General features: G+C 36.1%; 1 protein-coding gene across 1 annotated transcript in view; it reads left to right on the top strand.

The window, feature by feature from the left end:
* Positions 1 to 6,481: 6,481 nt before the first annotated feature.
* The window catches only part of LOC126978654 (chondroitin sulfate proteoglycan 4), a 93,256-nt gene continuing 84,301 nt past the window's right edge, over positions 6,482 to 15,436 (top strand). Inside the window, exons 1-3 of the mRNA XM_050827639.1 lie at positions 6,482 to 6,823; positions 6,913 to 7,049; positions 7,704 to 7,850. Of these exons, the coding sequence (XP_050683596.1) occupies positions 6,766 to 6,823; positions 6,913 to 7,049; positions 7,704 to 7,850 (342 nt within the window). The 5' untranslated portion in view covers positions 6,482 to 6,765. The remainder of the gene's footprint in view (positions 6,824 to 6,912; positions 7,050 to 7,703; positions 7,851 to 15,436) is intronic.

The following is a 15,436-nucleotide window of genomic DNA, read 5'->3' as shown; positions in this document are numbered from 1 at the left end:
ATCGGCGACTCGAAGTAGTTCTTCACATGTCGCTCGATGGTCTCTACGTGCTGCACATCTGCGGTCGGGTTGGGTGTAAACTGCGTCTCCAGGTAGTCCGCAAATATCTCCGCTCGATCCTCAGCTCGGTAACGTGGGGTTCCGTCACTGGCCATTAGGGCTCTAGTCGGGGAGGGCTTCCCGGAGAGTTGGCGGCATAGGCGGTGCATGCCAGACCAGTCGTCACCGGCTCGCTCAATGGCGGAGTGCCAGGATTCGTCTGCAACTGTCTCCAGTGCGTCTGAGATCTTGGCAGCCAGAGCGTTCAGCCGCGTCTTCATGGTCGGGCACCGCAGGTTTTGCCATTGCCTTCGCAGCTTCCTCTTCTCCTCGATCATCGCTTGTATGTAGGCAGGGAGCTGGGGTTGTCTACGAGTAGATGCAGCGTCGAGTCTGGACTCTCGAAGCGCATTGGACGCTGTTGCGCTGAGGTCCGTGGCGAGTCGATCAACGTCTGCAGGGCTCTCTACTCTAAAGGATGGCGAATGTTCGGCCATGTGTTCGGCGAAGATTCGCCAGTCCTGGCGATGCTTCGGAGAAAGCAGCGATGTCGTCATCGGGGTTGTCTTCAGCGTCAAAAGGACTGCTTGGTGGTCGGAGATGAGGTGGTCATCCAGAACGTCTAACGACGGTGCGGCAGCTAGGCCGCACGTGACGGCTATGTCAAGGACGTCTGGCATGTGGGCTGCACAGTACGGGTAGTGCGTCGGGACCTCTGGTCCTAGCACCTGGTAACCGTGGCGATCTGCGTCGTCCAGGAGGCGTCTGCCATCTGGGCTCACGATATTGGAGTTCCACGCCGTGTGTTTCGCGTTGAAGTCGCCCGCGACAATCGTGGGCAGCAGCGAGTCCAACAAGGTGTGGACATCAGCCACTGCGAGTCGGTTCTGCGGCGGCTTGTAGAAAGCGAACACACGGGTGGGCTGATTTTCGATGCAGATCTCCACGCCTAGGGCGTACGACGTCTGCAGTTGAGGTACTGGCAGCAGTTGGTGAATGACGTTCCGACGGACCAAGACTGCTAATCCCCTGTAAGCAGTCCCGATCGGCGAGGCGTGGTCCTCCCGGTAGACGTAGTATCCGGAAACCTTCAACTTGTCTACCGGTCTGAGGTGAGTCTCGCTGATCAGGCCGATGTCCACTCGACGCTGAGAAAGCAAAGTCTTGAAGAGACGGGCTTTTTGTGATGAAAGCCCGTCGGCATTCCAAAACACGATGCGGAGCTCAGCCATAAAAGGTGCAGAGCTCCGTGATGCAACCCAGGATCAGCGGAATAGGGTCACGCTGCTCCTGGATGGCCATCAGCACATGATTCAATGTGCTGATAACTTTGGTGAGTCGCGGGTCCAGCGGCGTCACTCGCTTCGCCTTCGTCCCCCCTGCGGGGGCGGCGACCACGGTGGGCTTGGACGATTTCGTACTGCGCTCGGTAGGCTGCAGTGCGGCGGGCGCAGCAGCGCGTGTCGCAGTAGGTGGTGCGGCAGGTAGGGCGCCTTGGCGCGCTTGAGCGCGTTTCCCGCGTTTGCGTCGGCGTTTAACCGGTTGCCGTGGCTGGTTGGCGACAGCCATGAGCGAGCCGGGCGCGTCGGCCTCTAATGCGTGGGCAGTGGGAGGATACGCGCGCGCTGTTGAGGCGGTGCGTGCGATGGTGCCCGCCCGGCGGTTGCGCGTCTCTTTGCGGAACACCGGGCAGTTTGCGTTGTTCGCCGTGTGCGCGCCACCGCAGTTGGCGCACGTCGGCGGGTCCTCCCTGGGGCACTGGCACTCTCGTGCAGGATGGTTGTCCCCACACCGCACACAGGCAATGGGCCGGTGGCAGTTGTGCGAGGAGTGCCGAAACTGCTGGCAGCGATGGCACTGCGCTGGTCCCTTTCTGCCGCGCCACGCCTCGATGGTGATCCCGGGCATACAGAGGAGCTCGTGCACCTCATATATACCCGGGATGAGATTTGGCGTACGCTGGAGTTGCACGAACATCAGACATCCCGGTCTGCCTGGGCGCGCGGGGATCGCGCGCACGTGCTCCGGGACGTATCCAAGCTCACGCAGCTCCGCGTCCACTTGTGCCGGCTCTGTGTTTGCCGGCAGGCCCCGTATTGCTACCTTATCGCTCCTCTCCGCGGGGAGCGAGTAGCAGAACCAGGAGATTCCAGCGACACTTTCCAGCTGCGTGAGGTAGCGCTGGATGTGGCGGAACTCCTGGTCCGACTTGGGGATGAAGCGGACGCCTTTGCCAAACGGGCGTCCGTTAGGTGTGTGGCCGAGTAGCTTTTTGAGCTCCCGGAAATGCGTCGAAATAATACAATACTATTCATATGATTGAGACGCCACCTAACGCAAGTAAATTTTAACAGCGCTTTTTTAGCAACGGCTGGCGCCATCTATGTTAATAGTATATTGTAATCAGAAACACGCTTTGCGCGGTACGTTCAAAGTCAAAGACATTTATATAATATTTGGTTTTAGGTCTATCAGTGGTTATTACTACAATAAAACTAAGCAATAATAAGAGTGAGTATGGCGTGGCATCGCATTGCAGTCTTTCGATATGGCAATAATAACATACGTAACTGTGCCTTTGGCAACGAATTATTGACTGTATTTAATAAGCATCGTTTTCGATTTAAAAAGTATCGAACAAATATCTTCCAACCGTTCGCGTTTATTCGGTTTTGGCAACGGAAAGAAAAAGATTTATAAATATAAACATATATTTAAATTTCTCTTTGATAGGATTTAGGTTGTAAAATATCTTGTAAATATCTAGATTGTAAAATATCTTCATAATCTCATATAATTAAGGGAGCCTAGCCTTAAGCGGTTTTTTATTTCAAAGCGGAGCTAATAAATAAATGTATGGAAATAAAAAGTATATTTTTAATCATAATTATTTTAGAGAGATAGTACCACGACATACCCAATAACTGTGATGATTTTTTTTTGGATTTTATGCCCTGGTAACGAGACCATTAAGCTTTTAACAAAGATGATAAATGATGGCATTTACATTTATGAAGTTTCCTTTCACAATCATTGCGCGAAGAGATGTTGCCTTGTTAAGAAAGTAGCATTATTTTAATTACATATTCAACAATATTTTTATTACTACCCAGTAATTTATGTCGTTTTATTCATCGTTTATACGTAGAAATTAATGCAAATGGCCGACTGAGAAATAGAAAGTTGACGAGAAGGGTGACTAAAAGTTACTTTGTTTTTACATTTCTTACATTATGGGTAAATGATGTAAACTAGTGGGGCAGAGTCTGGCATGGTCCTTTGCGCCTAAGCTTTGCATTGACTATGCTTTGACACTTAGCAAAGACATAGCACAGATAAAAATTAGTTTTTCAAGGTTTGTACATAAATAAAGAGGTAAATAAAGAAAGCAATAGTTAATTAGAAATTCTTAGATAAGCTAATGAAGTAGCTTAACAGTAGGTAATAGTTATAGTCTTTTGAAGGCAAATACTACCAAGGCTTTTTTAATGAACCCCCATAGATATCTAGTAAGTAAGAGTAATATTGTTATTATAGGTAGCAGCCAGTCGATGAATGGGTGATTGTTTTCCAGCATTACTACGACAGAACTTGGTTGCAAACACCGGGACCTATCTACGATTATGCGTGTTAAGTGGAACCCAGTAGTGCAACATATTACTAAGAGGTTTGACTTGTACATATATCATTTAGCATCATGATCTCAAGCTGAAGGCGTCTATTTTGGAGTGTTAGCAAGTTATATTTATTCCAAAGATAGTCATAGAACAAACTGCGGCGGACGCATTTATATAGAACTCTACGTAACACTTTTTCTTAACTGATTCCATTGCATCGTATTTAAAATAAAAGGGACACACCGGTACAATATATTCCAATTGTGACCGTATTCGGGATTTATAAATAATAAGGTAAGAAGAAGTCTGAGTGAAGTTATTACAGAAGCGAAACATAAAACCGTACATTTTATATGCATTATTAATGATCATGTCTACATGCGTATCAAGATGTAGCTTCATATCATATTAGTCTAAAAATTCAGAGGAATCTTTCTGTGCAAGCACAAGGACCTAAAAGAATTATTATAAAAGCAGGAAAAAGATAAAATTTTACGTTAATTGGAGTATCAATCCCCGAGCATTCTCTCTCTTGTGATCCATCGTATTCTGGAGAGACTACAGTATGAGATGGGTGAGTCTTATTATGTTAAAATGGAGACTAATATTATTTCCTGTTGAGATATCATATATTTTACTAGAGCATATTGAATATACCTTATATTCAAAATTCGTGAAAATAAAAAATCATACCAACCAATAAATAGAACTAAAAAAATAAAAATAAATTAATAAATTTAGATATAATATTATAGAAATAATTCGATAGAATTAAGTTCAATTTATTTTTCTAACACATGAACTTGAGCATCTGAGTAATCTCCACCTAAGTATTCAAATTAATACAATGTAATTGGATACACCGTTTCTTATTAATAAATAAAGTATCTTTATCAATTTTACGTTATTACGGTTTTTTTGAGCTATTTTGTTTCTACTATAAGCCTATCTAGGTGGTGATGAGTAGCGGCCGTTTTCAATAACGTATCTCTTGTTACGGATTCATTGCTATTACCGTTGAATGACAAGTTCTTATCTATCCATAGTTATGTCCAATATAATTATAGTCCAATGATATGTCAATATATGTCTATATGTTATTGAAATGTAAGTAAGCGTAAAAGGCTAGATTTGTCTAACTCTACTAAGTTAAACTAAGGATAGATAGGTTATTGAAAACGGCCGTAACTTGGATTATTTAAACATCCCTAAAAAAGTGTCTTTCTTTAACTTGAAAATGTTTTTGATAAATAAAATATATATCAAACATAAAACTATGCACCTTACTTCCCTTGCACGCCATTTCAGCCGAGTGGCATGTTAATTCAACCGTGTAGTAAAAAAAAAATGCTTTGCTACTTCACGTCACTAATTTTGTAAGCAAAGAATCGCGTATGGCGTTAGTTAGTAACGAATTACTACTAAAAATACTCATTCACAAAACATCTATAATATCGAAACAAAAATGTACTAAATGTACATTTTTGTCACAATAGCAGATACATAATAGTATGGGAGATACAGGATTTCATGAAGTTTTAGTATTGATTTTGTATTTACCAGTTATTACACTGTAGTGGTTGCAATGCGACATATGTAAAACTGACATTCCTATGGTTGTCAGGATATAAAAAAAGTCGATAGAAATGATCGATGTTAACATATAATTAGGGTTTAATTTAATTTTAAACGTTACTAAATATAAATGATTATTTTAATATAAAACACATTTAATCTCTTAAGTTAAATTATTTACAATGAATACTTATACAATATAAACTTATTATTAATTAAAAGCGAATCACAAACTCCCGACTTTGACTGTTCAAAAAAGATTTCTTCGTTCTTTTTGGCATTCTTTCAACAAGAAACTACAATAATAACAAAGCTCAAGAAATTAAACGCAATAGTAACAAAAAAAGTAATAAGAACGAAAACACGTAGCTTATACAAGGCGTCGGCAATCGTACAGAGGAAAATGGAGGTTCATATCAAACAAAATGGCGGCCTGTCTTTTGTTTTAGTTTATGGCCTTGTAACACTACCTTTGAGATAAACGCGGCGTGTATTCTCCCAAAACCCAAGGATGAGCCGTTGATGGATGGAATGTTACATGAGTGTGTGACAAATTGGATTTTTTTATATTATTTTTTTTTCTCTTTATTATAATTTCGTCTTATTTACTTCATTTATATATATAACATATTTATAAAAATATATTACAAATGTTAATATAAAAAATAGAGTCCCGCCGGCGTTGGTTCACGACAATTCCGCCGCTTATTATTTTTATTTTAAATCAAGTATGTACAAATCTAAATAATGTTATGATATTAATATATACAATAAAATTAAACGATACAATAATGTAAAATGAAGTTTTTTTAAATATCGATAGTTTTAGTATTTCTAGCAGTAGTAGTAGTATTTTTTAGTAACAGTCTGTGGTCACGATGATTCATCGCCCATCACTATATAATTAGACCGGCATGCCCAAAGAGAATTTAAACACAACAAAAAACAGTATGACATTCACAGGTATTGTCTGTAGAAGAATAAGAAAAAAAAAATATTATGAAATTCAGAACTTCATAGGCGTAGACTGAATCAGTCTATGTTCATAGGCGTGATGTTACTGACAGCTGTCACAGAGATCAAGCTATTTTTAAAAAAACATAATCAGCCACTACTCAAAAGTCAGAACCATGACAGAACTAACTTCACAGTTCATAGCTTCATACTTATTACTTACAGTATGCTCTGAGGTCTGAGCTATGAAGTTTGATGTTATCATTATTCATTCTTATTCGTCGATTTGTGTCGGCAATACATGTGTTCCAAATATAAACTTCACTAAAAACTTTTGCATCGCTTTGTCATAAACAATCAGAAAAGTTTGTTTTGTGCACTACTGAAATCTCGTTCATAAATTCATAATAATAATCATCAACCTTTCATTGTACGTAACTACTGGAGAACCTCTTAAACTTCGAAGATGAAGCTGTATATTTTTAAAAGGAGAGTGTATAAATAATTTGTGTACAGATTTAATTTTGTTGTGTAATGTTTTAAATAACCGATGTTTTTGTTATAATTTTACACCGCAAATATGAAGTTTCTACTTATTTTGTGTTGTGTTTCTACTCTAGTAGATGCTTACGATAAAGGTAAGCAATGTTGTTTTTTTAATTTCACATGAAAAGAATAATAAGTATAACGATTATATTGGTAGACTCTCATGATATATTGTTTGTAGCTTCCTTTTACGGCGCCAGTTATATTTCATATCCCCTACAAGAGGCTAAAGGGGTGACAGATATAAGTTTTAGATTTAGAACCCATTTATCTGATGCTCTGTTGCTGCTTGCGGCTGGAAAAACGGACTATTGCATGGTAAGCTATTTTTTTTTATTTATTCTGAAATTAAATTTGTTTCAAATTTCATCTATAATAATATTCTTACAGTAACTGCACATGCATGTATATATTTTAATTGTCTAAGTATGTAATATACTATGTCTAATTAATATCCTATTTATATAAAAAAAAATACTTTATTATGTTTCATGAAATATATTAATTATTACAAAATAAAGTTGTAAGGGTTCTACTGACATTACCTTAAATCAGTTAAATATAGTTTAAGTTTATCTCTGGTAATCTTATCATATAATCAATTATTATATAGTATCAAATGGTGGAATTAAAATATCTTCCAACATTTAAATGTTATATTTACTTCATAAAAATCCAAAACCTGTGATGCATTAAAGATAATTGTGTAAATTCTAATTGTAATTAAAATAATTAATTAAAAATAGGATTTGAAATCACTTATTAAACACTAAGATTACCCACTTATTTGAAATGATACGCTTCAGTTATAAAAATATATTAAAAATGTTAGCTAATTTTTATATTAATTAGTATGTATTAGCCTTGATTAGCTGCAAACAATTTCATCATCAATAACAGCTTGGCTAATATCAACTTAAAACATTTTGGATTTAATATATTATGATAATTAATGAGCATATGTTTTATCAGATTCGTTTGGAGAGTGGAAGACTCAAGCTCCATATCAACTTGGGTGCAGGGGAGAGTGAGCTGTCATCACCAAAAAGTATACATCTGAATGATACACAGTGGCATCACATTACCATCATCAGAAGGGAAGCAAATCTTACGCTGAAGGTAAGTAGGTATTGTACCTCTTAAGAAAACCAACCACCACCAACAGCTCTTCTTGCCAGAAACAACATGGTTCAAGATCCTGCAATCACAAAACTATTTGAATAAGTGAAGTCTTTTTCCAAATTATTATATTGCCCAGTGACCATCTTGGAATTAAAAAACGGTCCCAAATCTGTTCTCTTATTTTCTAGAAAATTGGAAATGACAGCCATATAGCTGCAATGATAATATTTCACATTTGCCAACTTGGCTTATATACTTAAATTAAATATCTCTACTACCACAACAATCCTGGTTTACCAAAATGTTCTCACATTCAATATCTGCCACCCCGAGTTCCTTAGAACAGATATCCATATTGTTTGAAATTAGAATTAAACACGGCGGCCGTCTTCGATTACTTGTATAAGCTGAACTTTTAGGCAACAAATGATTTTTCTTATACCAGCCATCCTTTATGTGGGACTAACATTCCTCAAATTTTCCATACCACGTTCGACGGTGAAAGCGAAGACCCTCATTTACGACTGCCGGCACGTAATCAAGACGTAGATCAGAGGTCCATTAAATATATTTTGATATCTCAATATTTACCCTGCGTGTATATTCTATATCTAGTCAACAAGTGCTCTTTGGTCAACTATGAAAAATTTTGGCAATATGAATTTAAAAAAATAAAATTGGATGAATTTTGGTATAAGAGTATTTTATGACTGAGGGGTTAATATAGGTTCTGCTACCTACGATACGCAAACGGCCTACCATGAACTGTTAATGCGATTCAATTGTCGACCTAAAATGAACTGCTTTGCTATTTCATATCACGACGTCATGTGAGCTATCCAATTTAGGTTGACGTCATATCAAGTCGGAAATTGAATCGCAAACTGTCTTACTTCGTTCATTCCTTCGTACCATGAGGTAATTTTTCAACCTAAACTTATGTGTCAAAGTGAGGGTTTCAAAAAAAGGTTGCTTCTGTCTTAAAGGTAAGTTATGCGTGTTGTTAATAACTTTTAATAAAAAGTGGAAACTTTATTTGGACTTTTTTGCGAAAGAAAATACTGTGAAAAGGCAGTAAGGTCCCTGGCTATTATAGCCTACTCGCAAGAACGAATTAAAAAAATGTTCTCTGTGCAAATCAAACATGAATGGAGGTGCCTTCATAATTAGTTTAATTCAGTTTATTTTTACGAAAACAGCTAAGCAAACTTTAAAACTGTAATTCAAAGAACTATATAAATATATATTACTATTATATAATAGCGCTATAGAGCGCAATTTTAAAATGTAATTGTAGTAATTTCTGCGCCAAAAAACCGCATCATTATAGATTTCGAAACTCAACGCATGTGGTTCGAAAGAGAGAGAGATAAGTCTGTCAACTGTCAATGACAATAGCGTCATCTCTTTCTCACACCGCGGACCACAGACAAATTTCTTTCGTTCATTCTTCCATAAGCAATCAAAACGCCATTCAGTTATAGGCGTAGTGCCTGGCACGAATCATAGCGATTCAGTTTAGGTACCTAAACTAAACTGCATCGGAATTGAATCGCTTATTCAATGTTGATGGTAGGCTTTCTGATCTCCGAAAACGTGCTCTGGTTTGTTCAACACACGTTTAAACACTATAACAATTAAATTTATTTAAATATAATACGAAAAGAGAGTAATAGAAAAATTCAGGCACACTTATTAGGAAAAACGACTGAATAATAATTCGTTGGAAAAAACATTTTTGATCCAATTTTTCAATAAATTATTCTATTCTTCCTTGGAGCTACTCTTCCAGATGCTTTATGATAGACCCATACGAAAAAAAAGGTAAAAATATCGTTAATTTTCAGTTTTTTATTAAGATATAAGGTAAAAATTTTTATAGATACTTATCCTGAGAAATACATCTACGTATTCCTATACCCGATATCCGAAAACTTTCTATTAAGATTAGTATGGAAAAAATATTCGGTAGCATTTCACAAATAAATGCCTTTGTTACAAAAATGTTGCAGTCACAATAATATTTATTACGTCCGCAGCAATATGTTCTATGTTATAGCCATTAATATTGCGAATAATTTATATCAAGTCCAGTAAAGGAAAGTTGCTGAACAGTTTAAACAGAATAATTTCGCTTTATTTTTTATATTGAATGATCTTTTTTTGAGCTAGCTCGTTTGGGAACGAGTTTACCTTTCTTTATACATTTGCAAAATAACGGGCGGTTTTCGATTTTAACTTCTTGGTTCTAGATTTTCTCTTTTATTCTTATTTATTGATGATAGAGTAAAATGTTCCTGGGATTACGCCAAGTTCTTTTACTGATTATTATTTCCATTATAATATATTCTATTTATAATTCAGTTCATTGTCCATTCGCACATTTTAAAATTTTCACTCATTAATAAAATAATTGATAATAAGAAATTTAAGGTTATATTATTATTAGCACATCAATATGACGTTATTGAATATTAACAAATATGGCTGTATGGGCTCGAACCCTTTGCCTATCCTAATAATGGAAACGAAAAACAAAAACCGAGAACAAATTAACGAATGTCAGAACAAAATAAAATAAAATGTCTGTTTACTACATTAAAAAGGTTGCACTTCAAAGAAAGGAATGAATTAGTTAAATGTTATTAAGCTATTTTCTTCATGAAAATGTTTAGAAATTAATCTAATGAATAAATTAAAAAGAAAATTACATTATAAAATATTATTACAAAAAAAGAAAAAAAAGATGCAATGCAAGCCGAAAAACAAATCGAAACTCAGAAAGTTATGAGAAACTAAAATATCATCTTATATGGAAGAAATAATTGTATTAAATATTTTCAAAGTACCCTCCACCAGCCTCTTTACAAAGTTCATGCGTCTAAACCTGTTTAGCGCGATACTATCCTTCTCACGCAAAGGTGCTCGTGTAAAATCTTGTGAATGCTTCGCCACCAATCTGCACTATATGCTGAATTTCTTCGTATACAATTTGTTTTCTTGAATTAACTATTTCAATGTTAGCTCGCTTAGCTTAGCTAACATTATCTTCGGTAACAGCCGTGTAAGGACGAATTCGTTTGTTAATGGTAGATGGTTGCTTTAGAACGGCCTTCATCCATAATCGCTAAAATAATTTAGTCGATCATAATTACTCGTCTGGTTTAAGGCCACATTTGAAATCATGAAACATCGCCGCACGAAAATCTTCCCGACGCAGACCCATTATTCAAAAATATGGAGATATTTCAAATTCGAATGATGCTATATTTAATCGTCAATAATCACATATTTTGAAATAATTTCAATTAGCCAGCGATTCATACATCAAAACTTTCTGAGTGGACTGGTAGAGTAGCACAAGGTTGGTCGCTCTGATCGCCCTGTTGTGGAAAAAATGGATGCAATCTTTAAAAAGTGGAGCAATATCGGCATTTTCAGTTATTAAATGTAAAAATCCTTCGAAATGAAAACTGTCTTAAGATTTCATATATAATGCGAAGAAACCTTCGTCAATCATATCATACGTACCTATAAATGAATTTCTGCTCGTTAGGTTCTTGTAACTTTAAAGCGATCGATTGATTTGAACCTCCTGTTTAGTATTTTGTCTGGCTTAATGCGGGGTGGTTTAAAAAACGGAAACGAACCTAAAAACTAAAACAATACAATGGTATTTTTGTATTGAAATAGGATAAGATTCCAGTAAAATTAACATTTTGTTCCACATTTCTGTGGTGAATTCGTGTTATTTGAGTCGGTTGTGTGTTCCAATACATAATACTTTAACGTGATGCAAAAGGGCTTATTGATTTCGATTCGTGAGCAGCTCAATGTATGAAAACAAATGAAATGAATTTGTAAAAGCTCAGCGGTATTATTACTATAATTAATTAATTAAGTATCAATAAAGCGGAATTATAGTAATAATTCCGCTGAGCTTTTACAAATTCATTTTAATAGTATTATGTTGGACAAAACAAAGACTGTCTGCTCCAATCTAGCTTAACATTAAATTGATAAAAGTCCTATCAAAAATAATACATACCTCAGTTATAAATAAAAATCTTAATATATATAAATCTCGTGTCACAATGTTTGTCCTCAATGGACTCCTAAACTAATGAACGGATTTTAATGGTGATTACTTCATGGAGTGCAGTTTGGTCCAACTTGAGAGACAGGGTAGTTTTTATTTCGATTTGGGACCCATAAATATTTTTATTTTCAATATTTGTTTTATATGGACATATTTTCTACGAGAGTTTTTAGTGACGCACGGTTTGACAGTTCCGCTGTGAAACAATTTCATTCTAACAACAAGGAGCATATTTACGAAATAATTTTTGATGTTTTGAAATATAAAACAGTTGTTTTTTTACTATCTACAGAACAACGTCTGTCGGGGCAGCTAGTAAATTATAAAAATGATCTTTTATTATTTATAATTATCACTGTCAATCAATTATTACTTAAGAAATTCACGGCTATTCGATATCAATCATTGTATGTTATAATAATTCGAAACATCTAAATCTTTTTTCTTCTTTATTGTTACAAATCACTTGTGTTCATTATTCTTTCTTTTTCTCTTTAACTTTCAAAACATTTTTTTTTGCTAGCTTCTAATGCGAGTAATTTGATTACTCTGTAGAAACCACTGATCCTGATTTCTACGTGTCACAGGTCCTTTACAAAACGGTCTGCAAAGTTTCGAACTTAACGTCAGAATGCTAAATCCGTCAATTAAACTAAAGGAGCTCTGCTTGGGAATATTGTAGTGCGCCATTTCACAAAGTATCAAACAAAATTTTAAACTTTTTGGACGCGCAATTCTTGTCTTACAAACATTCGAGTCATTCGATGTACGAGCTTTTATGTAAATGGAAAAAATTCAGTGTTGAACTGTAATTAAAATTATTTTATAAATATTTTTTCAAAAATTTTATATCTGTGTGTAGTAAAATTCTAAAAAACGAAACATTCGATTAAGTTAAAAACTATACTTCTTGAATTGCAACTATAAATGCTTTTGTCTAGTTTGGTCATTATAGCGTGAAATATTTTCAAGTGATATATTGTATTTGTGTTCCGCGATGCAATGGCATTGAAATAAAATGCGGATTATTAGTTCACGCCTTATGAATTTCAATATAAATATTGAATACTGAGTAGGTACTAACTCTGAGGTGAGGGCCAGGTGGTGGGGAAAAGAGCGAGAGCTCGCTCACCCACGCGATGTACGTATCAAATCCAAGTAGTCACCCAGACGACTGTGGTGAAGGGGTTCCGGTATTGCTACAGACCCGACAAAAACTCTACAACGACGACTAATGTCGCATCATCTTCGCAGCCACGACCACTCTGACAAGAGTGACAGATTGAGAAGAAGAACTGACTCTGAATTAAAATTAAACCTTGACGATTTTATATAAGTACCTTCGTCCTTCGTACCTACTATAAAGTAAGCACTATGCTCAATGACGTTCTATACATATATTCGCCGTCTGATTACGGAACGGCAAAAGTGTGCTTAAAGACAATGTAAGCACACTTTTCTCCTTAGTCGTGTGTCTACTGTGTGTCAATCAACATGCCTAAGTGTGCTGTAAAAAGTCCTTTAAATACATTAACGACTCAATAAAAAGGTGGTGTGACTTATCATCCGTAAGGTTATTTTATTTATATAAGATTGATATAAGTACAAAAAGCGGAAGTTTGTTCTAATAAATATAGATAATAAAACGAATATTTGTTCATTAAATATGGTACAATTTTATTGACAAGTCCCCAGACAAGACGCGCTTGTCAAAATGAGAAAGATGTAAGGAAACAGTCAGAAATGAAAACAATAGACTAACAATAGTCGCTCTTTTTAACCGACTTCAAAAAATGAGGAGGTTCTCAATTCGTCGTTATGTTTTTTAAGTTTGTTACCTCAGAACTTTCGACTAGGTGAACCGATTTTTTATAATTCTTTTTTTATTTTAAAGCTGGTGGTTTTTCAATTTGGTCCATATGTGACAATGGTATCCATGTAAAAACTATAAAAGTCTTAAATTGGCTATAAGTATTTGCGCAACAAATTTACGAATAACACAATATCGCGCCGACCGATTTCGATAATTCTTTTTTTTATTGGATAGGATATACTTCAAAGGTAGTTTGATGATAGTTTGGTTAGGCTCTGCTTATGGGATCCATAACAAAGAACGGGAGTCTTCAATTCTTAGCAGCAAATTAACGATACTTGGCCGAAACTTTTTTATGCTATCCGGATATTTGAGTCACCTACCGTAACGTCGTTATGGTGAAGTAATTATCGTTGTTGAGTATCATGATGATCAATGGAACTCCTTAACGACTTACAGTAAGGGCAGATCTGTGGCAGAATTTCTGTCTGTAATAAAATTGCAATGCACTTTCGTTCATTGATGCTTTGCAAAATTACTAGATCTACACAAATTTACACAAATTATTAGTAAGTGTAGTTCAGATTCACTAAAAATCTATAAAATTAACAATAAAAACAAAAAAAAAAATTGGAGTATTAGTTTCTCTCATTAAAGGTTACCTTAACTCATTAAAGCCAAATCCCTTTAGAACGTAAAGAAGTAACAAATAAAAACACGAGCCCATAAATAAACATACAAACTTTCCCCTTTTGTAATTTCAGGATGATTTTTGATTAAAAACGTAAAAAACCTTCGACTGAACAGATCTTGATCGGAAAAAAGGAATGGACAGACGAACGTAAAACTCTATACTAAACAATAGCAACCCTCTTTTTCGTCTGGGTTTAAAAAATATTTAACTTTTACTCCACCGATGTCATTGTCCAAATCGGGTTCAAAATTCAAAATACGCAGATGAAACTGAAATAGTGTTTACATTGCAGCCTATTGTCCAATAAAATTAAAAAAAACTGGAGTAAACGCAGAAATGTATAGACGTAGCAGTTGAAGCTTATTATGATTTCGTTTATGGCATGTGCCATATTTCGGCTTTGATTTGATATGAGGTACAGGTATATGTATAGAACGTCATTGGCTAGGCGGGTCAAATTATCTTTGAGGTCGGTTGACAAAAATAATATAAGACATGGTATAGAAATATTGAAGATATATACTTATTTTGGCGCAATTTATCATTTCTCGGAAATAAACAATGAACAGAAAAATGTTGGTATACGATGTACGACCAATCGGCTGATTGTTCTAACAGAACGCTGCAGCGGCCGCGATCTTTAATGGTCTTCGACAGAGGATGTGTTTGTATACGTCTGATACCTAGCTTTTGAAATGTCTTGAAAATGACCAATGGCTCCATACTCTCTTTGTGTGCAATCCCCGCAATACTGTTTTCTGTAACACTCTTAACTAGCTGACCCGATAGACGCTGTTCTGTGTAATCCAAGTTAATGAATTAAAAATGAAACAATGACGTCTTCCTGAATTATTTAGATATGTAGTAATATAATGTTAAGGGTAATATATCGAATTTGCGTTAACAACTTTTATCTACACCCATACTTTAAATCCTCTATTAAATATTCTTAAACAGGTTGCTAGGTGTCAGCATTG

This window comes from Leptidea sinapis, chromosome Z (assembly GCF_905404315.1).
Source record: "Leptidea sinapis chromosome Z, ilLepSina1.1, whole genome shotgun sequence".
NCBI classification, from domain to species: Eukaryota; Metazoa; Arthropoda; class Insecta; order Lepidoptera; family Pieridae; genus Leptidea; species Leptidea sinapis.
This window is presented reverse-complemented; position numbering and strand designations above follow the sequence as displayed.